The 25,586-nt window shown below is 45.9% G+C and overlaps 1 protein-coding gene across 4 annotated transcripts in view; it reads left to right on the forward strand.

Moving 5' to 3' along the window:
* The first annotated feature begins 1,153 nt into the window (after positions 1–1,153).
* The window catches only part of LOC111952924 (neuron navigator 2), a 118,338-nt gene continuing 93,905 nt past the window's right edge, over positions 1,154–25,586 (forward strand). For all 4 annotated transcript variants that reach the window (XM_023971941.2, XM_023971944.2, XM_023971943.2 and 1 more), the window contains exons 1-8: positions 1,154–1,704; positions 8,124–8,241; positions 8,999–9,051; positions 11,177–11,249; positions 11,399–11,627; positions 12,585–12,715; positions 17,779–18,805; positions 19,092–19,210. In XM_023971941.2, coding sequence (XP_023827709.1) covers positions 1,453–1,704; positions 8,124–8,241; positions 8,999–9,051; positions 11,177–11,249; positions 11,399–11,627; positions 12,585–12,715; positions 17,779–18,805; positions 19,092–19,210 — 2,002 coding nt within the window. In that variant the 5' untranslated portion in view covers positions 1,154–1,452. The remainder of the gene's footprint in view (positions 1,705–8,123; positions 8,242–8,998; positions 9,052–11,176; positions 11,250–11,398; positions 11,628–12,584; positions 12,716–17,778; positions 18,806–19,091; positions 19,211–25,586) is intronic.

The raw sequence follows: 25,586 nt of genomic DNA on the forward strand, positions 1-25,586 counted from the left end.
ACATACACAGAATGGGGATCAGGCTCATCAYCACTGTAGTAACAGGCACACGTAGACCTCTGAAGCACATGCATTTCTATAATACACGTGAACTATTCAATCAATTCCGCAGGTGTGTAGGATAGAAACAAAGGCAAACTAGCTAGGTCTGTACAGAAAACAGATGACAGTGAATGAGAGTGGAGGGTTGGTTGACTGCGACCGACCCTTTTCACGCCACCTCGATGCAAAGTGATTGTCGTGGCAGGTTAGGAGGGCGTTTTTGCTAACCCTAACCTTAACCTCAGACTCCTAACCTGCTATGTTATTCATCCTCACCTGCTGCYTAAGTTCTCCTAACRTGCGATGAAAAGGTCATTTTGGTTATCAAAGTGGTGTGAAAAGAGTGTTTCTGGGTAACCAGATTGTCCAGTGGATTATCGATTAGCCTGTGGTTTCTCCAGATTGTATGACCTTTGATTTGCTTTCACAGGCAAGGGGGATAGACGGTCCTTTGAGAGGAGAATGAAAAACRTTAGCCTATGGATGGTTTGTTTTGAAACACAGAGTTAGAGAGAGTTCTGTTTGACTTAGACCCATAGGGATTACAGGGTTCAATCCACCGGCTGGAGGAACTGCTGGCTGCAGCACTATTTGAAACCTCACAAAGCTTCTGCCGGGGCTGGCTCTGAATAATAACACATCCCCCAGTCTGTCTGCTGACTGAAAGTTTACATGACACTGAGAATCAACCGTACAGAATTACAAAGAACATAGGAAAGCACTTGATAACGTCATATTCATCGCTATGCACATCCAAATTGTTCTGGCACTGTGGAGTTTACAGTTGAGTTCAAAGCTGTGGGGAGCATAATATAAAACCCAGGGAGAGGGCATCAGAACTGGAGCCCCTCCCCTCCTGCAGAGATCAGCAGAACCCAGAAACCCTACTCTCTTTTATACAGCAACACTGGGCCAATTAGAATCGGGCTCCTCTCCCACTTCACAGTATCAGTGTAGAGAGAGAGAGAGAGAGAGAGAGAGAGAGAGAGAGAGAGAGAGACAGACTACTTGACAAGCTGAGGAAGGAGGAGGAGGATACTACTGTACGTCCCTCCAGGCTGCCACCCAATGGTGTTTAGTCATTAGAGTCTCTAAGACACTTCTGCTGCCTGCCTGGACAAACAGAGCTCTGATCTTTCCGAGCGTCGCATCCAGAGCCGTTTCCAAAGGTTTACTTTTGGACTGTCTGTGTGTGTGTGTGAGTTTGTGTGAGTTTGTGTGTACCACAAAGATCCTCCTGCTGTACATGTCTATATGTAGGCTGAGCTACCCCAGCTGTGGAGCTTCTGTGTGAGAGTACGGCTGCTTTTGGCCAACCTTCTTAGAAAGCAGCGGAGAGAGAGAGATGGAGAGTCACAGAGTGCTTGTATGTGTGTGAGTGTGTGGAGAGGTTTCTGAGACGAGTGGAAGATGCCGGCCATTCTGGTCGCCTCTAAGATGAAGTCAGGACTACCCAAACCGGTGCACAGCGCCCTGCCCATCCCTCAGAAACAGAACCCTGCCAGGTCCAGGACCTCCAGCCCTCACAGGGCCAGCCACCTCAGACACAGCCCCCTGAAAGCCCTTTACCGGCAGGGAGAGGGCCAGGGAAAGGTGGAGACGACCCCCACCCCCAACAGAAGCCTCTCCACCACAGAGAGTGAAGACCGAGAGGACCCTCAGGTCAGAGCACTGTTCTTCTCAATCTCATATATGTTACGTACTGAAAAGACTAAAGGACAAAACCTGGAGTGAACTGGGATAAAATATAGGCTCTCTGCACCTGTTCAGCATGCGTAGTTGGACAGCGAACACTATCGGCGTTTGCKGCTGCTGTGTGTATAGGAGAGATGCAGGCTAATGTGTCTAGGGCACGTAATGATGAATGGCGTGTGTGTGTGGTAAGTAATGTAAACATATGTCACAGGTTAAAGCATTAGTCGCATGTTGTTTAAGGCAATGAAGAGGAGGAGTTAATACTCTTTTCAGATGGTCATTCAGCGGTGCACATAGAGAACAACGACTCCTCCCTGGTCTTCACTGTCACTACTATGTGGAGTTTGTATTGTATTTAACTAGGCAAGTCAGTTTAGAACAAATTCTTATTTACATTGACTGCCTAACCCGGCCGACGCTGGGCCAATTGCGCACCGCTCAAACTGGACTCCCAATCCCGAGCCAGATATGATACAGCCTGGATTCGAACCAGGGACTGTAGTGGCAACTCTTGCACTGAGATGCAGTGCCTGAGAACCGCTGCGCCACTCGGGAGCCCCATGAAAGGAAGTGTTTGTTTGAAATCTTCTGTATTGTAAGCATTCATTTCAATAGATATCTAATTCTCTTCGACGTACCTTAGTTACTTTCTCACAGGGACATTTGAAAAGACTAKGGTTTGCAGTGAGAACAGAATACAACAGCAGGGTTTGGCCTCATGGCAGTTTCTGGTGTGAGAATAGTACCCCCTTATGTTGGCCTGTGTGGCAGGCAGATGGGCTTTAAGAGCTCTACACACCTGGTCTGGCTGATGTCTGCATATGCCTTTATATTCATATATTTGCAGAACTGTACAAAGATTATAGTTCAACTGAAAGTGACTATAGATTATAGTCCAGGAGTGCCGGTCTTGTGTCTATATTGCTGGCCTGGCCATGTAGAGCCTATATGTAGCCTGTGTGAATTTGGCCTATCCTGTAGCCTGCTGTCCCAGGCAGGCAGCAGGAGCTGATGTTCTGCTTCATGTGGTGGGGAGGATGAAAGATGACTGCATAGCCTATCATTACGCAGTGAGAGTGAACAGCGGTCAGGGGGGTTTCTCCAGCGCTCTATTTGGAGTGGCAGTACTGTGCTGTGGCTCAGTGTGCTCCACACTGCAGCCCGGCTACAGAGTTCATGGAGCTGGGGGGCCAGGGGGCCCACTGGAGAGGAAACGGGAACACACAAGCATAGAATAATATTGTCGTATTTCATATTTCCTTTTTATTTTGTTGGCGTACCCTAAGGGGGGACATATGGTGAAAGATTAGAAAGAAAATACCTCTTTCTGGGATTGGTACATTATGGAATCATGAAGAGTTAGCCAGTGTGGTACAGACGTCAATTCAACGTTGGTTCCACGTCATTGATTCAACCAGTGTGTGCCCAGTGGGATTGGGGTGTGTTTGTTTTACATATTGTGAAAGTTTGGAGAAGCGACTACCAGATCTCCGTCTTGAGATCCCKGATATTTTGTGACTGGAAGCACAATATGTTCACAATGAACACTGTATGCTCAGTGAACCAGACAAGATMAGTGATTCCTTGATACAGTCTCAGCACGTTAGTGAAGAAGATCACAGTGAATCTTACTGCTGATTACCTGCACTCTCTCTACCAAATGAGAATATACACAGCTTCTCTTCCATCTAAAARGTGATTTATCAGCTACATTGATACAGTACATGACAATAGTGAAGATAGCTGGTAGTTATTTGCTACTCGGCAACACCTGCTGCTGGCGGCATGAGTTTCATGAGATTAGCAGGCCTACTGTGCGTGGGGGGGTGGGTGTCTGCAACATCTCGTTTGGTCCTACCAGGAAGAGAGAATCCCTTTAAGACACCACCACAGCCTTCTTCTGCAGTAAACACACATCCAGCTGGTCTGCACTGACTTCCAGCCGAACACCACCACAGGCAGGGTTCCATTCCACCAGGATGGTTACGTGTTTATTTATATGAGGATTACATGAACACCACCAATGGTCTGAGGTGGTGCGTAATGCATAAGGTTTGGTTGGGTGGAGTAGTGCTCGGTTGCTCTCTGCAATACTACGAGCAAAAAAAGCAGGATCAAATGCAGCCTAATTCTGAATAAGTTATTCGTGTGTGAGTGCGTGTGCATGCATTCGTGTGTGTGTGTAGGACATTAATAATGAAATACAGTGGCTTTGAGGGAGGAAGAGGAGGAGGGGGGAACAGTAACATGATGTGTTAGAATAGATTACCTCTGGTCCACTGACACACATGGGATACACTGGCCACACACACACACACACACACTGCCCCCTAGTGTTGGCTTTTCCCACCTGGACAGGACAGGATATAGACGAGGGAGCTGGTGGACCATAGTTTAGACAGGTTTAGTTTATTTTAATTGGCATAAATAGAGAGACAGTTTGTAACAGTTAAAAAACCTAAACCGCTACATGCAGGAGGGTAAAAGCACAAAAGGGCTTGTCGAGTAGCCTCCACCTAATGACCATAAATCATATTCAGCAGTGTGGACAAACAAACAAATCATCAAATAAAAACTAGACGCAAAAGAGATCAAATAAAATAAAATCCAAACAGAAAGTCAAGCTACTGGGGATGTAGAACTGTGATGGACAGTAGGTGCCTCTTGATATTTTTTTACACAATGACGGTGTTAGACATGACTAATGCTTACTAATGGACACCCCAGCTGGATGGTGGACAAACATTGATATATGACTGTAGTTCACTGGCTTTCTGTCAGACCTACTAGCGTATGTCCAGGTATGGCTTCAAACAGTGTCCAGTTCTGGTCTATGTCCACTCTGTCTTTAGCAACCATCATTTTGAAAAGCGAGTGAAAGCGGCGCTCGCCTCATTCAATCTTATATCAAGAATATTCTCACTGTCTGTCGCACTTTGTGGTTGGTGTTTCTTGGCTCACACAGCGTCCGTATGCTGTGAGATGTAAGAAAGAGGATCTACACCATAGCGATAGATGGAGGACTCTAGTGCCCAAAAGCTAGTTTCAGTATGGGCAGCGCCATTGAGGACTTTCAGCATTCTGAAGTAGTTAACTGGGTGGGACTTCCTATGGGTAAAGAAAGATCATATAATTCCGTCCAGGTCATCGGGAGGGATCAGTCAATGAATTATACTCGCGAYCAAACATTTCATAACTGCAGGTGGCAGTAAATCGCCCACCTTGGCTTTACAACACACTCCCAGTGGCAGTATTCGCCTTTTCAGTTTGTTTGCCAACTCATGGAAGTAGTAGATTAATAAAATGTACTACTCACAGACACCATAATGGGACAGATACAATGATGTAATGTCTAAGTCTATGATCTACACACCTCTTCTCTGTCTGGTTGGAGAGGTAACTTAAGCCCTGAGCCTTTTGTTTTCAGTGGTAGCTAGCTATAGGATATAAATGGCTGTTCAAATCAAATTGTATTAGTCACTTGCGCCGCATACAACAGGTGTAGACCTTACAGTGAAATGCTTACTTACGAGCCCCCAACCAACAATGCAGTTTTAAAAAATACGGACAAGAATAAGAGATAAAAGTAACAAGTAATTAAAGAGCAGCAGTAAAACCACAATAGCGAGACTATATACAGGTGGGTACCGGTACAGAGTCAATGTGCGGGGGCATCGGTTAGTTGAGGTAGTATGTACATGTAGTTTGAGTTATTGAAGTGACTATGCATAGATGACAACAACAGAGAGTAGCAGCAGTGTAAAGAAGGGGGTGGAGCAATGCAAATAGTCTGGGTAGCCATTTGATTAGATGTTCAGGAGTCTTATGGCTTGGGGGTAGAAGCTGTTTAGAAGCCTCTTGGACCTAGACTTGGCGCTCCGGTACCGCTTGCCGTGCGGTAGCAGAGAGAACAGTCTATGACTAGGGTGGCTGGAGTCTTTGACAATTTTTAGCGCCTTCCTCTGACACCGCCTGGTATAGAGGTCCTGGATGGCAGGATGGCTTGGCCCCAGCGATGAACTGGGCCGTTCGCACTACCTTTAGTGCCTTGCGGTCAGAGGCCGAGCAGTTGCAATACCAGGCAGTGATGCAATCGGTCAGGATGCCCTCGATGGTGCAGCTGTATAACCTTTTGAGGATCTGAGGACCCATGCCAAATCTTTTCAGTCTGCTGAGGGGGAATAGGTTTTGTCGGGCCCTCTTCATGACTGTCTTGGTGTGCTTAGACCATGTTAGTTTGTTGGTGATGTGGACACCAAGTAACTTGAAGCTCTCAACCTGCTCCACTGCAGCCCCATCGATGAGAATGGGGGCATYGTCGGCCCTCTTTTTCCTGTAGTCCACAATCATCTCCTTTGTCTTGATCACGTTAAGGGAGAGGTTGTTGTCCTYGCACCACACGGCCAGGTCTCTGACCTCCTCCCTATAGGCTGTCTCGTCGTTGTCAGTGATCAGGCCTACCACTGTTGTGTCATCTGCAAATTGAATGATGGTGTTGGAGTCGTGCCTGGCCGTGCAGTCATGAGTGAACAGGGAGTACAGGAGGGGACTGAGAACGCGCCCCTGAGGGGCCCCTGTGTTGAGGAGCAGCGTGGCGGATGTGTTGTTCCCTACCCTTACCACCTGGGGGTGGCCCGTCAGGAAGTCCAGGATCCAGTTGCAGAGGGAGATGTTTAGTCCCAGGGTCCTTAGCTTAGTGATGAGCTTTGAGGGCACTATGGTGTTGAACGCTGAGCTGTAGTCAATGAATAGCATTCTTACATAGGTGTTCCTTTTGTCCAGGTGGGAAAGGGCAGTGTGGAGTGCAATATAAATTGCGTCATCTGTGGATCTGTTGGGGCGGTATGCAAAATGGAGTGTGTCTAGGGTTTCTGGGATAATGGTGTTGATGTGAGCCATGACCAGCCTTTCAAAACACTTCATGGCTACAGACGTGAGTGCTATGGGTCGGTAGTCATTTAGGCAGGTTACCTTAATGTTCTTGGGCACAGGCACTATGGTGGTCTGCTTAAAACATATTGGTATTACAGACTCGGACAGGGAGAGGTTGAAAATGTCAGTGAAGACACTTGCCAGTTGGTCCGCGCATGCTCGCAGTACACGTCCTGGTAATCCGTCTGGCCCTGCGGTCTTGTGAATGTTGACCTGTTTAAAGGTCTTACTCACATCGTCTGCGGAGAGCGTGATCACACAGTCTTTCGGAACAGCTGGTMCTCTCATGCATGTTTCAGTGTTATTTGCCTCGAAGCGAGCATAGAAGTAGTTTAGCTCGTCTGGTAGGCTCGTGTCACTGGGCAGCTCTCGGATGTGCTTCCCTTTGTGGTCTGTAATGGTTTGCGAGCCCTGCCACATCTGACGAGCATTAGAGCCGGTGTAGTATGATTCGATCTTAGTCCTGTATTGAGGCTTTGCCTGTTTGATAGTTCATTGGAGGGTATAGCGGGATTTGTTATAAGCTTCCYGTTTTGTTCCATAGTGTAAGTCATAGCTTTATCTATAGGAGACAGCCTGAGGTTTTAGTGTCAAACTCAGCACTCTTTTTTTTCATGCAAATCCACCAGAAACAGATGAGCGAAACACCATGCAGGAAACAGAATAGCAAGCTGTYTTGTCCTCTTAGCCTTTTGTAATGTCTTTATAGTACCTTGAAAGGTGTACATTTCTTAAAACCATCTTTCTCTGCCAGGCTACTTTCTGTTGTACACATTAAGCACTCTACCTATCCTAGATCACCTGTTCAGTTTTGTCATTCAAACCCACAGATTTTCTGCCCGATTTGAGCTCTTTCTTCATGTTTCACTTTCATGGACGATTACCCGTCTGGTGCCTCCCTCTTAACCCCCTGGTAACTCCTCTTAACCCCATGGTGAAGTACTTATCCCCCTGGTTCTCATAGAGTGTATACTCTGGGTGGATCTGTATTATCTAGCTACAGTATAAGCATAATAATCTCATAAACAGTTTGGGGCAAAAAGTGTAGACTATTTTCCGTCAGATCAGACAGACTTAAAAAATGACTGAGATGTTAAAATGCAGCAGCAGTAAACATCCAATTATGAGCAAAGCTCCTCAGATTACAGACACCACACACCGGTGCTCTCAGCCAGTGAGTTTCTGTCTTAATACGTGATGTCACACTTCCTACWCTTTGAAAGACATGATTTCTCACTCCCAGAGCAGAACTTACATTGTGCTCAGTGGCCTGATTTCTGGAGGAATGTGAGTATCAAAGCCTTGAAAAGCGAGTGTGTTCTGAAAGGTGTTTGAAAGGTGTTATCCACAGGCTATTGCTTTGCCTGTATTAACCAGTAATGGTCTGGTATTAAGTGAATTGATTGTATTTCTAATTTGTCAATTGTGTTTCTATGTGTTTTGTTGTTGGGCAGATTTACACAGACTGGGCCAACCATTACCTGGTGAAGTCGGGCCGTAAGCGACTGATAAAGGACTTGCAGCAGGATGTTACAGATGGAGTGCTATTGGCTGAGATCATACAGGTTGTCGGTAAGGACTTGCCTGGCATTCTATTGGTAACTTTGAATTTATCAGCAGATCAATTGGAATGCTTCCACGTAATCACTATGCGGTTCGTATTGGCTTTCCATTGCAATGCAATGACAAGAACAAACTTTTTGCATGTTTATCATATTATATCGCCTAATATTAGTGTGATGTGATGAGTATGATATGTCACAGTGCTTCTCTCTTCTCTGGCCTCCAACTCAGTGGCCTCTTGCCTCTCTCTTCTCTGGCCTTCCTCAGTGGCCTCTTGCCTGTCTCTTCTCTGGCCTTCCTCAGTGGCCTCTACGGTCTCTAATGTGGAGAGGTTAGGTGGGATCTTTAGGTCAGGAGGGTCTTTAAAATCAGTCTTTCCTGCTCTGAAATTCAGCAATTTGAGATTCCAGCTCTGCTTTTAGCCTCCAAGGGTGGATGACAGGTTGAGCAGCCAAGCCTGTCATTATTTCCTGTGTGTCTGCACTGTACATTCTATTTAAGTGGGGTGAATAGAGGCAGTGTGGTTAGCGGAGGCTAAATGAGGATCATAGCGGTGGTATTTGACTGAGGATGGCATCAGGTGCAAAACCCGGCTGCTTCCCATGGTTAGCGTAAGTTATTACTGCTTTTGGATAGGTACCGTACAGGCGTCTTCAATTGACTTGTCGTTGRGCAGGGGAAAGTCCCAAGAAGGATGTGTTACTTCATCGTTCAATAGCCTCTTTCTTTTCTTGCTCTCTCTCTCTTTTCATCCATTATTTTCRAGCGAATGAGAAGATAGAAGACATCAATGGCTACCCGAAGAGCCGGACTCAGATGGTGAGTGTTGTGTTTATTCTGTAACATAAGGGAACCGATCCTCCGGCCCCTAAAACAGTGATAACAGGGAGGCGTAAGCCTAACAGTACTTCATAGTACGGATAATGTGTTATCGCATGTGTGATTATTGTGCGAACACAACCGGATTGATCCGTCCCAAATCTGAAATCCTGACGCTGAGTGAAGACCCTTGGTGGCATGTGCTTCTTTCCTCACTGTTTCCTGTAAGAGAACGGCCTTTCTAGTGATGCCCTACTAACACGTTAGGGAGGCTGTGGGGAYGCATTAAATAGACTGGTGTCCCGCTGACACCCCAAACAACCTCCCTTGCCTATTTTGGGATTGAACCAGTCTTGTCTGTGCCCAAATACTTATCCATGGATCCATGGGTTAAACATCCGTTCACTTCGTTATTGTTGTTATCGRGCTCGACATACTCTAGTAGCCTCTATTTTGGTTGTACGATAATCCAAGATAATTAGTTTAAAGGCCCAGTMCAGTCAAAAACCTGATTCTCCTGTGTTTTATATATATTTCTACACTTTGAAGTTAAAATAATACTGTGAAATTGTGACCGTTTTGATAATGCCCTTTTAGTGTAAGAGTTGTTTGAAATGACAGGCTGAAATTTCGGTGGGATGGAGATTTAGCCTGCCGGGAGACATCACAAGGCGGTAAATGAGTTAATAGACCAATAAGAAAGAGACCAAACATCTCTTCCAATAAAAGCTCGTTTTCAGATTTCCCGCCCTTACTCAGACRAGGCAGACCTAGCAAAATCTTGCTTGAGTAATTGCTCTTTGCTTAAAAGCTACTTTTGTTTATTTTTTGACCATTTGAATMAAAAACTATGATAGWAAGGTYCTTAATTGTTACSCAGAAATMACTTGATGTTCAGATAAAAACTGCTGTATTGGACCTTCAATATTATTAGATATCTCCCTTGCTTTCAATTTTGCAGCTCATTCTCTTTCTCTGACCTTATTTCACTCCTACAAGCTTGGACCACCTCCCTCAGTCTAATATATCTCGCTCTCCTCTCACGCTAGCTGACTCACCCTGGCTCACCCACCAGCACCAGCTCCCCTACACATTAAATGACAGATCCCAWTGTTATACAACATTTTTTCTCTTGTGGCGGGCCAGAAATTGGGAAAATATTATTAAAATAAGGAGTAGCTCTATGAATGGAAGTCTTTCAGTAATCTGCGCTCCCTCAAAGTGAACTTCCTGGAGTTTAGAGTAATGGTTGGGAACACATTTAGATTTCCATCAGAAACACGTTGCTTTAGTTGTTGGGAAACTTCCCTGCTCTTACTAATGGGTGATTGTGAATTGCATGAAAAGATCTGTGGTAAAGTCTGAATTAAGAYAGGTTAATCATTTCATTGTGGCCTGTATGCTAGTCTAGTTCTACTCCTTTACTACTATGTTTGAACTGCCTGAAGGATGATTTCTGCTTGTGGATTATACAGAATTATTTTACCTTGCATCATTAGTGGTTGGTTATAATCCACAGAGGACCATATGGTTCTCGATTTGACTGAGGTTTTCCTACATCGCAGACAAACATTAAGCCTAATATTACCTTATGGGTGAAATATTTGTGTCACGTTCGTTGTATGGAGGAAGAGAGGAGGACCAAGGCGCAGCGTGATACGAATACATTCTTCTATTTATTTAACACGAAACGAAGAACATTTAAACAAACTAATCAAAACAACAAAACGAACGTGAAGCTCTATATATATATATATATATATATATATATAAAGAGCAGACACAAGCAACAAATACATAGACAATAACCCACGAAATCCCTAAAGAATATGGCTGCCTAAATATGGTTCCCAATCAGAGACAATGATAAACAGCTGCCTCTAATTGAGAACCAATCTAGGCAACCATAGACATACAAACACCTAGACTAGAAAACACCCCATAAACATACAAAACCCCTAGACTAGAGACATAAATCCCCCATGTCACACCCTGACCTAACCAAAATAATAAAGAAAACAAAGATAACTAAGGCCAGGGCGTGACAATTTGTTAATTGATGACTCTGCTTTATCTGTACTGACAAAGTACCATGCCCTCCTCTCTCCTCTCCCCTCTCCCCCAGATTGAGAACATCAATACCTGCCTAGGATTCCTGGCAGCTAAAGGGGTGAACATCCAGGGACTCTGTGCAGAAGGTACGTCAAACTGCCGCTATCTACCAGACACTCTCCCTCATATCGACTTCTCATCTAGAGCATCTAATGAATAACTCCACGTTAGATCCGACTGTGAAGAGGAAACGATACCAAAGATACCAACCTCTCTGTCTCTCCTCCTATTGCAGAGATCCTTAATGGGAACCTGAAGACCATCCTGGGCCTGTTCTTCAGCTTGTCCCGCTACAAGCAGCAGCAGCAGAAGGTCTTGAAGCAGCAGGCCTCTCATCACCCAGAGCACAGCAACCAGCCTGGACATACTCCCCATGGGTCACCAGCCCCCGCTCAGACCCACACACCTCATACCCACAGCTCCACTGCACCAGCACACAAAGCAGCATCAGATATGCTGTCTAGGTAACAGTACCTTGTAACAACCCAARCTCCAGCTTCCACACATGGAAAGAGATCCATGGTTTGGAGAAGCTCAGATATAGTATGTGAGGTTATTTATGAGTGATCCCCAGTCATTCCCCATCAAATGTGACGTTGATTCCTCATGTTTCCTCATGACACTGGTTCCTCAGGGTTGTTTATGTCATCCATTCGAATTGCGTGTAGTCTCGTCCTCTGCGGTTTCCATGTTCAAGTGTCTGTGATCCTCTTGGTCTCACCCAATCGGTTTTCAGATCTCTGTCTACTCTTAACATTGGTTCTTACCCGTCTCTCTCTTTCTCCTCCATGCAGTCTGTCATCCAAGGCTTCTTCCACTCAGAGTAAAGGGCTAAAGCTCTCTGTGGCTCAGAGGAAGTCTTCTAGGTCAGCTGTCATCTATCTCACTCCCATAGACACTGCATGCCGCAATCCACTCACACTGGAGATACACCACGTATTGTGTTTGAGAAGCTGCCCCCTCCCCATTCTCCCACCTCATTTCAGYTTGTCTTGTAGTATGTCAGACTAGTTTTGGTGTATTAACACMTGCTTCCTGGTGGGTTTGCTGTGTGCATGGTTTCAGTAGACTGGAAGTGCTTTTCAACTTGTCCTTAAGAAAAAAAGTATTCTGTTTTACTGTGTGAGTAGGTGCAGTAGATTTTGATGGGGAGATGCCCAGCACGAGGTTATGCAATAGCACCACCTAATGGAATAACTGTGCAACCACATGCATCTTTCTTGAGCTCTTGTCCACAGATCGTCTGTTCAAGTACTCACGAAATGCTGAATGCACTCCTTATTAAAGGGAGTTATTTAGACTGATTTGAGGAATATGATTTAATCCTCTTTAGGAGATGATCYTTTATGGTTTTCGAAATTACGCCCCGTTAAAATGAGTTTTCATACTGTTTTAATTGAACCTGCAACTGTGGCCCACAGACTGCCAGCTCCCACCATGCGGGTCTCAGCTCCAGGCAGCGAGGGGAAGCCCCGCGCGGCATCCAACGGCAACCGTCGCAGCCAGAGCTTCAACCACTACGACAAGCCCAAGCCCTCCAGCAGCGACAGAGGTGAGTTACAGTGCATGAGGATGTAGATCTGTGKTTTTAGAGGGAAACCACTTTGGGGACACCCGTTTTAGAAATCAATATGTGGTCGTCCAGGGCAACAACAACAGAAAAATATCTAAACACATCTGGATTGGGAGCAATCTTGTCGATCGTACAGTCATTAGTTGTGTGCTGTTAGCTGGTTGTAGCTAGAGTCGTGCTGCGAGTTAAAGTCTTCTTCCTTAGAAGAATGGTGTGGGAAACAGCTGTCTGCTGGGAGAGAACCATTTATCCACTACCGTGTGACTGAACTGTCAACAGTCACACCATTAGAGGTACATTAACAGACTGGACCACAGGGAGGTGAGAAGGCATGGTTTCCCAGAGCCGGAACACACACACACACACACACACACACACACACACACACACACACACACACACACACACACACACACATATATAAATAGCAAACCACATAGACAGTTATCCTAAACACACACACAGACAGACACATAGATAGATGACCTATGTAAACGTGGTTTCAGTCTTTACATTTCCTCTGCTGTTAGAGGAGCAGGTAATGATTTAACAACACGGGTGCCACTCAAGCTGACCTTGCGGCGTACAGGCTCCTCTGTGGATCGTTCGAGGTAAAACGTTACACGAAGTTAAAGATATGAATTATTTAGGTGTCTTTTTACATTCGGTCTTAGGTTTAGGGTTTAGGTTTTATTTGTAATGCTTCACAGATAACCTTTAAGCCGTTGCCATTTCTGTTTGTGAAGTCAAGAGCTACTTCCGCAGTCAGACACCTATCATTTCAGCTGGCTTGCTACCTCTTATCCGCTATTTGAGTATTGCAAAGTGCAACATTTGACATAACAAATGTGTTACTTCCTCTCCTTTCTGAAGCCTATATTTACTGTTGATTCCTGCCTGTGTGTTGGATTACAGTGTGGCGGACATCACATCACACCATGGCTTTACAATCGTAGTGGTGTAAATAAATCTGTATGAAAAGATGGCCTTGTTTGACGTAAAATGATACACCTCATAATGTATACTCACTGTAAGACCAAGTCCTAGATTGACAGATTGAGTCCTCGGTGGTATGAAGCCAGTTAGGCGGTACTCGCCAAGTACTGTGATGTATGTTAGTGAGAGCAGAGCCGAGCAGAGCAGCGTGACAGTGGGAGTTAGCTCTGGCTGGGCCGGGGCCTGGATAACCCAGTCTACGGTCTACTGAAGCCAGCCTGTGGTAAACTGCTGCTGCTGTGTTGATGAGGCATTCACTGTGCATTGATTGAGCCCTAATTAGTGTACTTGTGGTAAGGAGAGGGAGGGATGGAGGGAACGACAGAGAGGGAGCGAGAGCGACAGGGAGGGTGGGACAGCGAGTGAACGAGAGACCAACCGATAGGAAAGGGTAGAGAGGGGAAAAGATAGGCAGTGAGGGAGAGAGTGGGACAGGGAGTCTCGTTAAAGTGAGACTGGCGAAGAGAAATAGAGATATGGCAGAGAGAGAGAGAGAGAGAGCCTTGTTAAGTGTAGATCTCTGGTAGAAAGGACATAGTGAGAGTTACGGAAATCAGAAATGGTTAGTGTTCACTACTTGGGAGAGGATAGAAGCATGATTGGAACTATACAATGACCACTGTCATTCCTGACCTGTCAATCAAGGATCATCTGAGAGGGTGAGTGGGGGGGGGGGGTAAATAGATTTGTTTTTGTTGCCAAATTTAGACTGGGGGGGATATAGGATTATGCATGTGAAACAGTAAACGCTAGAGCTTGGCTGTAGGTTGTTTATGTYTCTGTCTGTCCTTATGCTTTACAAAATGTGTATTGTACTGGATTCAATAGGAGATTTGATGAAGTAAAGTTACTGTCGTTCCTCTCTGCTAGAACAGGATGATTAGCCCAGATGGTGTTCTATTTGTGTTTATTCATGTGAAGGAACTTTCACTTTTTACATCGTTTAGCAGACACTCTTATTCAGAGCGACTTAGAGTGSTGAGTGCATCCATTTTCATACAAGTGCCCCATGGGAATCGAACCCACAACTCTGGCGTTGCAAGCGCCACGATCTACCAACTACCGTGTCTAAAGAACCAGAGCATACTGTCTAACTCACTTAAACACAGATGCATTTCTTTAGGCAGTGAATGGAGACATGAAGACTACAATGAATTCGCCATATTTTTTGTAAACAAAAAAATCTTGTTCACCTCAATTCTGTCATACTATATGATGTGAAAGATCCAATGTGTTTCTAGTTACACCAGGTAGAACAGAACACTTGTATGTAGCCGCGAGTGACTGAYGTGAAATGAAATTCTCATGATCGTTAAAGGGTTCCACATAAACAGAATTACTGTCTAGTAATTGAGAATGTTAACAGTTTCCCGCTGCGCTTGACTGTTAGACCCTGGAGCAGCTYCCGGGCTGAGAATGCTGTAAGCACACCGTTACACGGCACAGGGAAGTATACAGTATGGAGCGTCTGAAGCTACTGAGTATATCGTGTAACTAACGGGGTGTTGAGTGCTTTTGGCCAAGTGTCTCTGGTGATTTGACCTGTAAACCAGAGCACTAGTGGTGGACACAGAGAGGCCAGGACACCTGCTGGGTATCCCAGCGATATGTCAGGATCAAGAGTAAGTGTCAGTGGATGAGGCGGATCACATTTGTTGGGGAAGAATAAACCCTGTTCGGGGTGGGTAAAATGTTTGGTGTTGAGTTGTACATTTTGTTGGAGACTGGTGCGCAACACTGCTGATAAATGTTGTACTTGAAACACGCTACTTTCTAGCCAGGGTTGTGGATATATACAGATATGTGGTGAATTGTTGCAGAGCTTAACAAGTGAGCCTGATAACAAATCAAGTCATTGATGCCTCTGAGGTCTAAAAACAACATACACTGAGTGTACAAAACATTAAGAACACCTTCCTAATATTGAGTTGCATTCCCCTTTTTGCCCTCACAACAGCCTCAATTTGTCGGGGCATGGACTCTACAAGGTGTCGAAAGCGTTCCACAGGGTTGCTGGCCCATGTTGAATCCAATGCTTCCCACAGTTGTGTCAAGTTGGATGGATGTCCTTTGGGTGGTGGACCATTCTTGATACACAAAGGAAACTGTTGAGCATGAAAAAACCAAGCAGCATTGCAGTTCTTGACACAAACCGGTGTGCCTGGCAGCTACTGTCATACCCCTTTCAAAGGCACTTAAATCTTTTGTCATTCACCCTCTGAATGGCACACATGCACAATCCATGTCTCAATTGTCTCAAGACTTAAAAATCCTTCTTTATCCTTTCTCCTCCTTTTCATCTACACTGATTGAAGTGGATTTAACATCAATAAGGGACATCCATAAGGGATCACCATTTTCACCTGGTCAGTCTATGTCATGGAAAGAACWGCTGTTCTTGATGTTTTGTACACTCAGTGTATAAACTAAGTGAATTATGCATGTGTGCGATTTACTGCATGTATGTGTTACAAAGCTCAACATTGTTAGAGCGTTATTTGTGAGCTGAGGTGTGTGCGTGTGTGTGTGTGTGTGTGTGACAGTTGTATATGGTCACTGGTGTTCAGTGTTGAGTCGGCAAGAACAGACAGGCTTTCATGATTGACTCTCTCTCCCAGGGACTCTGCATAGCGTGCACTCTAAACTGTACACAACCCGCCGCTGATGTTTGGGTTTGAAATTTAAKCGTCTGCTAGCTGTGGCAGTACATTTTTGTTTACCTCCCCTCAGGCATGGTAAAAGACAGGTATGTGGCTGGGTTTACTCTGAAAGTGTGCTTACTGAGAGTGGCTTAACTTCTGAAATGAGTTTCCCTGCTTGTTGTTGTTGCCCATGTAGACTACTGGACTTAGAGGTAGGTCAGATATGCTTAAAMCATGTTAATAACAATAGATTTTCCTGCTAATTTATAATTAAATAGCTGCATGTTAAAGATTGCTGGGGTACTCTAAATTATACTGAGAAATATGTCTTTTTTTTATCAGAACTGTTTGCAATTAATATTTRGAATTTTGGAGTGTATTTCATGACTCTTATACCAAATTGTAGATAGAGTATGTGTTTACTCAGCATGTAATTCACAGAGTAATAATTTTTGTATTGCATTAGATCAGTATTGTGTGAAGCCCAGTGTAGCCATGGAGACGCAGTGGGTGAGTGATGAAGTGAGTGAGTGAGTGAGTGAGTGAGTGAGTGAGTGAGTGAGTGAGTGATGAGTGAAAGAGTGAGTGAGTGAGTGAGTGAGTGAGTGTGAGTGAGTGAGTGAGTGAGTGAGTGAGTGAGTGAGTGATGAGTGAGTGAGTGAGTGAGTGAGTGGTGAGTGAGTGAGTGAGTGAGTGAGTGAGTGAGTGAGTGAGTGAGTGAGTGAGTGAGTGAGTGAGTCGAGTCGACGTGGTGACTGATTGACTGACTGACTGGCTGGCTGGCTGACTGACTGACTGGCTGGCTGACTGGCTGGCTGACTGACTGGCTGACTGACATCCCAGAGGAAAACAACTGCCGCCTCTCATTGAAGCCACAGAGGTTCAAGGCCGACCTTGGTACTGCTTGCAGGCAGAAAACAGGATCCCCCATTATAGTGAATGGAAACATTACAATCTTCGTGGTCAATGTTTAGAAGACAATCATGGTACCAAATAATTGCTTCTAATACATCAGATCTATGTCCTTGAACCATCTTTTTTTTATTGCCCACAGAAGAAGATAATTGTTGTTTCTAATGGCAGCTTGCAGTACTCCAGTCAGCCTTCAACTGGAGTTACTCAATGAGAGGGGGCAGCGCTGAGCTAGCCTGCAATGTCACTTCCTGGAGTAGCTCAAACAGCGCATGTTATGTCTCCATGAGACGCCATCTGAACCGACTTCATTTGGCTTCAATGCGCTACTGAGTCTTCACATTGGAATGAATGGTGTCACGTGATCGATGGATTTGCCAGGGATGGTTCATCCCTTATCCCAACTATAACTATTCAATGAGAGATCTCGATCTACAACAGGCACTCTGTCCTCCCTCATCTCTCCCTACCTCTGTTTGTGTATCTCCACAGAGAGAAGCTCCATGGCCTCTCCCATCATGACTGAGCATGGTCTGTCTCCAGGGCCCYTCAACGGTTGCTCTTCTTCCTCCATCCCCCAGCCCAATGCAGGKAACAGCAGCAAGCCCTGGAGGAGTAAGTCCCTGAACGTCAAGCACAGCGCCACCTCCTCCATGCTGTCCGTCAAGCAGGACCCTCCCACCAGGCAGCCCGTGGCCCCGCCCCTAGAGGTCCCCCCTAAAGTCATTGCCCAGAAGTCCATGCTGGAGAAACTCAAGCTTTTCAACACCAAAGGAACCWCCAAGGCAGCTGGAGTCCTGACTGACAGTCCGACGGGGAAGGAGKCGGAGGCGAAGGAGGTGCGCCCCACCGGCGTGGATCCCCTGGAAGAGGCGGATGGGAACTCCCGGCCCCCCAGCGCCATGGCGACCAGRCCCAAACTGGCCCTGAAGGGCATTGCCCAGCGCACTTTCAGCCGGGCCCTCACCCCCAGGAAGAGCTCTCTGAAGACTGGGGAGGAGAAAGACAAGGCCAGGCTCAAGAAGAGAGACAAGGCCCAGGAGGAAGGCTCCAAGTGGGGGTCAGTCACAGAGCAGGAGGTACCCAGGGACAACACCAGGCAGGAGGTAGAAGGTTCAGACGCAGCGGAGCCCAAGAGGAATGCCAAGATCACTAGCTTCATCCCGAAAGGAGGCAAGGCTGGCAGTGGCACAAAGGAGAGCTCAGCCTCAGCAGCACACAGTGGAATACCAAAGCCAGGTTCCAAGGCAGGGAAGACCTCTTCTGGTCGAGATGGAGAGAGGCCCCGCACTTTGAGGGCCTGTGGGGGAGGTGGTCTCTCAGTGCACAAGGGCCAGCTGGACAACAGAAGCTCCTGCTCCAGCCTGGCTGCCTCTGAAGGGAGGTCTCACTATCACCACACCAACGGAGTGCCCCCAGTCGCTACCACAGCCAGCAACACCATCAGTGTTCAGCTACCTCATCCTCAGCAGCAATACAACCACCCCAACACTGCTACTGTTGCACCATTCATGTACAGGTACTATGCCCGCTTTGATGTACAGAATTTGAGCTTTCATYGTTTGATAGTAGGAATATACCACAATGTCAAACATTTMATACATACCACATATCAAATCTTTTTACTGATTGTTGAGGATCTGTATAAGCTTAAATTATAGTCAATGACTAATTGGAGAGGACTGAACTACATATACTCACTGGAAACTGTTTACTCCTGATGGAGCGCAGAGGTAGAGAGGTAGACTGAGAGAGGGCTCTGTGACATCTCCCATTGTCTTTGTTGTTGCTGTCATGTCCTATAGGTCTCAGCCAGATGTGACCGGAACAGACATGATGATGGAGGCAGCAGGGTCACTGGAGTGTCACAGAGAGACTGCAGCCTACAGCAAATCAGCACACAACTCCCTGGAGGACCTCACAGGTAAGACTGGCTCACTATGATGTACAGTGTATGTGTAGCTGTTCACTGGTTAAATCTCACAGCTTTCCAAGCATACTAGACATCATTTGTGATTGRTAAGTAGTTATTCAAGTGATTCTCCCCACACTGTACATGCAGATTGAAACAGGGCATTTACATACTGTGCTTCGTGACTTCAATTTCCGTATCGGTTTTTCTTTGGCCTTTTACTGGAACAGCATTTCACTGTTCCGGTAAAAGACAGTAGTTAAGAAGATGAGAGTATTGTGAACGGCAAAAATCGAAATTCAAATCAAAATACAATTTTATTTGCTGAATACAACTGTGAAATGCTTACTTACGAGCCCTTAAACCTCTTAAGGATCCTCCCCTTTTTTCAATTTTCGCCTAAAATGACATACCCAAATCTAACTGCCTGTATGCATATTCTTGGTACCATTTGAAAGGAAACACTTTGAAGTTTGTGGAAATGTAAGAGAATATAACACAATAGATCTGGTAAAAAATAATAAAAACATTTTAAAAAACGGTTATTTTGTATTTTTTCTTTGAAATGTGAGAGAAAGGCCATAATGTATTAATCCAGCCCAGCTGCAATTTAGATTTCGGCCACTAGATGGCAGCAGTGTGTGCGCAAAGTTTTAGACTGAAAATGTTGTATCAAGACTGCCCAAATGTGCCTAATTTGTTTATTAATAACTTTTCATATTCAAAACTGCACTCTCCTCAAACAAWAGCATGGTATTCTTTCACTGTAATAGCTACTGTAAATTGGACAGTGCAGTTAGATTAACAAGAATMTAAGCTTTCTGCCAATATCAGATATGTCTATGTCCTGGGAAATGTTCTTGTTACTTACAACATCATGCTAATCGCATTAGCCTACGTTAGCTCAACCGTCCCGTGGAAGAGACACCGATCCCAAATACGTTTTTAACGAACAATGCAATTTTAAGAAAAGAAAGAAAGTAACACAATAAAAAAACAATAACGAGGCTATGCTGTATTCAAGGGGTACCAGTACCGAGTCAATGTGCGGGGGTACAGGTTAGTCGAGGTAATTGAGGTAATAGGTACATGTAGGTAGGGGGTAAAGTGTGTGTGTGGGGGGGAGGGGTCAATGCAAATAGTCCGGGTAGCCATTTGATTAATTGTTCAGCAGGCTTATGGCTTGGGGGTAGAAGCTGTTACGGAGCCTTTTGGACCTAGACTTTGCGCTCTGGTACAGATTGCTGTGCGGTAGCAGAGAGAACAGTCTATAACTTGGGTGGCTCGAGTCTTTGATCATTTTTTGGGCRTTCCTCTGACACCGTCTAGTATAGAGGCCCTGGATGGCAGGAAGCTTGGCCCCAGTGATGAACTGAGCCGTTCGCACTACCCTCTGTAGTGCCTTACGGTCGGAGGCCGAGCAGTTGCCATACCAGGCGGTGATGCAACCGGTCAGGATGCTCTCGATGGTGCAGCTGTAAAACTTTTTGAGTATCTGGGGATCCATGCCAAATCTTTTCAGTCTCCTAAAGGGGAATAGGCGTTGTCGTGCCATTTTCGCGACTGTCTTGGTGTGTTTGGACCATGAAAGTTTGTTGGTGATGTGYACACCAATGAACTTGAAACTCTCGACCTGCTCCACTACAGCACCGTCGATGAGAATGGGTGCGTATTCAGCCCTCCTTTTCCTGTAGTCCACGATCAGCTCCTTTGTCTTGATCACGTTGAGGGAAAGGTTGTTGTCCTGGCACCACATGGTCAGGTCTCTGACCTCCTCCCATAGACTGTCTCGTTGTTGTCGGTGATCAGGCCTACCACTGTTGCCTCATCGGCAAACTTAATTATAGTGTTGGAGTCGTGCTTGGCCACGCAGTCGTGGGTTAACAAGGAATACAGGAGGGGACTAAGCACGCCCCTCTGAGGGGCCCTTGTGTTGCGGATCAGCGTGGCAGATGTGTTGTTACCTACCCTTACCACCTGGGGGGCGGCCCTTCAGGAAGTCGAGGATCCAGTTGCAGAGGGAGGTGTTTAGTCCCAGGGTCCTTAGCTTAGTGGTGAGCTTTGAGGGCACTATGGTGTTGGAAAGCTGAGCTGTAGTCAATGAACAGCATTCTCACATAGGTGTTCCTTTTGTCCAGGTGGGAAAGGGCAGCGTGGAGGGCAATTGTGATTGCGTCATCCGTGAATCTTTTGGAGCGGTATGCGTATTMTTGTGGGTCTAGTGTTTCCGAGATGATGGTGTTGATGTGAGCCATGACCAGCTTTTCAAAGCACTTCATGGCTAAAGACGTGAGTGCTACGGGTCGGTAGTCATTTAGGCAGGTTACCTTCGCTTCCTTGGGCACAGGGACTATGGTGGTCTGCTTGAATCATGTAGGTATTACAGACTCGGTCAGGGAGAGGTTGAAAATGTCAGTGAAGACCAGTGGCGGTCAGTGCCGTTTATGATGAGGGAGGACCATTTTTTTTTCATGAGCATGGCCTTATTTCTATTACAGCATGTTGGATGACTGTCATTCATATTCCATTCACCCAGCTCAATGTAACATAGATAGGTTTAGGCTACGACATGATACTTGCATTTTCCTTATACCCATCATGCTACAACCTAGCCTGTGAATGAAAGTTTACAACGTAGGTGCACACAGGTCGAGAGAAAATGTTGAGATGACAATAGTTAGTCCAGCAGTTACAAACCAAACGAGAGTTTCTATTGGACAAATTCTGGTATTTTTATCTCCGTTTCAATTGTTTCCGTTTAAGAAATGTTTTTCAACAGGATCGGCGGAATGAATTCACCCCTGATATGCATAAACACAGTTCACTTTCATAGCAGCCACGTTGTATTCCTTCTCGCCTCTATGCACTCTCCTCCTCTCACCTTTACCCTTCGTTTGTGGACTTCAATGAACAACACATCAGCTGTATGTGACCAGGCAAAAAAAAACTTTACAAGCCAAACCATGTCATAACCGTTATACACAGCCTACATCGTTGTTCRCATATTAGCTAAAGTAACATAGCTAATAGAACAAATGCGTTAGTAAACCCGCTACAATCATGCAGTAACGTTACAGTGTATAGTCAGTAAGCAGTTACACCAGCGGGCCCTGGTGGCAATAAATGAAAAAAGCTAAAAGCTTACCTTGACTTGGAAGAGTTCTAATGTTGTGTTGGATAGTTGTGTTGGATAGTCATAGCCAACTAGCTAACATTGCATCCCTGTGTTTGAGCCGGGTGTTTGAGTAACTAAACTTGCCAGCTGCATTTGTTGTCATAATTACTGTGTAAGTCTATGAAAGGGGGTGAGAACCAAGAGCAACCTAGGTTTTGTATTGAAGTCAATGTACCAAGAGGATGACATAAGCTAGCCTCAACAGAGTGCTGTTGAGGCTACTGTAGACCTTCATTGCAAAACAGTGTTTTAATCAGTTATTTGGTGACATGTGAATATATTTAGTATAGTTCTATCTAAAAAGGATAACTTTTCAATGTTTTACCATTTTTATGAAATTCACTGAGGAGGATGGTCCTCCCCTTCCTCCTCTGAGGAGCCTCCACTGGTGAAGACACTTTTTACTTGGTCCAAGCATGCTCTGAGTACACATCCTGGTAATCCATCTGGCTCTGCGTCCTTGTGAGTGTTGACCTGTTTAAAGGTCTTACTCACATCGGCTACGGAYAGRGTGATCACACAGTTGTCCGGAACAGCTGATGCTCTCATGCATCCTTCAGTGTTGRTTGCCGAGCATAAAAGGCATTTAGCCTGTCTGGTAGGCTCACGTCACGGGCAGCTCGCGGCTGGGTTCCTCTTTGTAGTCCGTAATATTTTTCAAGCCCTGCCACATCCGACAAGCTTCAGAGCCYGTGTAGTAGGATTCAATCTTAGTCCTGTATTGATGCTTTGCCTGTTTGATGGTTTGTCTGAGGGCATAGCAGGATTTCTTATAAGCGTCCGGATTAGTGTCCCGCTCCTTGAAAGTGGCAGCTCTAGKGTTTCGCTCAGTTCATATGTTGCCTGTAATCCATGGCTTCTGGTTGGGGWATGTATCTACGGTCACTGTGGGGACGACATCATCGATGCACTTATTGATGAAGCCGGTGACTGAGGTGGTGTACCCCTCAATGCCATCGGAAGAATCCCAGAACATATTTCAGTCTGTGCTAGCAAAACAGTTCTGTAGCTTAGCATCCYCGTCATCTGACCACTTTAGTATAGAGTGAGTCACTAGTACTTCCTGCTTTAGTTTTTGCTGGAATCATGATAGAATTATGGTCAGATTTTCCAAATGGAGGGCGAGGGAGAGCTTTGTATACGTCTCTGTTTGTGGAATAAAGGTGGTCCTGAGTATTTTGTGACATCCTGGTAGWAATCYGGTAAAACAGATTTAAGTTTTCCTGCATTAAAGGATTTTCTTGTTTGCTTATGGCCTTATACAGCTCGTTGAGTGCAATCTTAGTGCCAGCATCGATTTCTGGTGATAAATAGACAGCTAACTCTCATTAGCATCAAAGGATCCTGTCCATGGAAACCATTTTTTCAGCCTCGTATTGTTCCCAGGCACAAATGAGGGTCTCTCTTCCCAGCTATACATGTCAGTACTCTATAGCGAGGACTGAATCAAAATGCCACCATGGAGGGCAAAAGCCTCAGTTCCCTGTGGATTCCTTTTAGCCTCTTCGTGATGGATCAGAGATATTGCCTCAAAGTTCACAATGATTTGGCAGGCCCACACAAAGTCTGTCTGAATGCAATTAACAGCACTGTGGAAAAAACGTTCTTGGAAACTCTTAGTTTCTCAGCCAGGATGTAAGTGAGTTTATGTTGGTTGGTACTGTTCATTTGGAGAGCTGCTCTGCTGCCACACAGGAAACAGAAAAATATTGAGATGGAAAAATAAAGAAAAGTGAAACACTGGATTCGTATTGAGCTTTGTATGAATTGCAAGACTCGTTGAGAGAGTGTGGAGAGAGAGCCTTGTTTTGACCCTGGAGTTGACTGGTGAAGTGATGGAGTTTTGTCCTGAGGCAGCCCCAGCCCGGAATCTGTGTCTCTGTGTCTAACATGGCAGCCAGGAGGGAGAGAAAAGGCCAGGGGCTGAATGGAACAGAAAAAGCTCATCTGCATGTTAAAGGCTGTGGATGTCATGGAGTTGCCAAGGCTCCTTACCACACACAAGTAGTGTGTGTGTGTGTGTGTGTGTGTGTGTGTGTGTGTGTGTGTGTGTGTGTGTGTGTGTGTGTGCGTGTGCGTGTGTGCGTGTGTGCGTGTGCGTTGTGGATGGCTGGAGAGGCCTTTCTCCAGAAAAACCAGTCGCCACAGGAGGAGTGGGCAACGCTGGAGCAGTTGTCTCAGCGACATCATTCTCTTTCTGTCAATTCGAGGCTGAAGGATTTTCAAGAAAACAAGCGTTTACTTACGTTCTGTTCCGATCCGAATCCTAACGTGTCATGGAGAGGATGTGTCAATACCGGACAGGACTTGTGTCAGAGACTTGGAGCACCTAGTAAGGACTACATGGAGAGAGAAGAAATGCTTCCTCACGGAAACAAGGAGGGTGTTGGTAAGAATGGCAGCAGCAATGACTCCTCACCCAGCAGAGCCAGTGGCAGAGAGGTAGGACACAGCAGAGACCGAACCAGGACCAGGCTGTCCCTGGGCAGTGTTACCCTGGGGGGCTCCAGCCAGCACAGCCACCCCGCCTGTCACATCCCCATCCCCACCAGACCAACCCCAGACAAAACTAGACAACCAGCCATTGAGCTAAACACCTCTGCGGAGACTCGGGAGAGTCCAGGAAGAGAGGGCGCCGAGAGCTGTGACCCTGTGACCCTGAGGCAGACAGCCAGGACGTCACAGTTCAGAACCAAGCATGTGACCTGGGAGGAGAACTATGTGTCCAGTCGGAGGCAGAGCCGGTTGTACCAGGTGCACCTGCAGCAGACCTGTGTCTGGGACGGCATCGCTCAACTCAACGAGGAGATCCTCCTCACCATGCTGGAGATATATGAGAAACACGAGAGTAAGTGCTTGTGTATGTGTGCATGCGTGTGRCCCCRGCTGCCCTCTGCATGTGGTCTTCAGGGCTGCTTTCCTTTACCGTCCCAGACCTCTCGCACTTAGACGCGGCTTTTTTCATTCGCAGAGCAAAGTTTGTTCATGCTCTCAAAGCATTCAGAGCATGTGACCGTTATTCTGCCGGCAGAACATTCCGTCAGCCCTCACCGTTATGTTTCTCAGTGAAGCTGGTGTGAAACGGGACTTCGTCAAGGGAGGTCAGCTTTAAAACGGGAGAAAAGTTACACAATCCCTCCATCAAAGGGCTGCRTGTAAGGAGTTAGTGGTGTTGTAAAGGGCAGGTTTAGCCCTGTGAATGGGCTCGTTTGT

The sequence above is a fragment of the Salvelinus sp. IW2-2015 genome, linkage group LG26, assembly GCF_002910315.2.
Source record: "Salvelinus sp. IW2-2015 linkage group LG26, ASM291031v2, whole genome shotgun sequence".
NCBI classification, from domain to species: Eukaryota; Metazoa; Chordata; class Actinopteri; order Salmoniformes; family Salmonidae; genus Salvelinus; species Salvelinus sp. IW2-2015.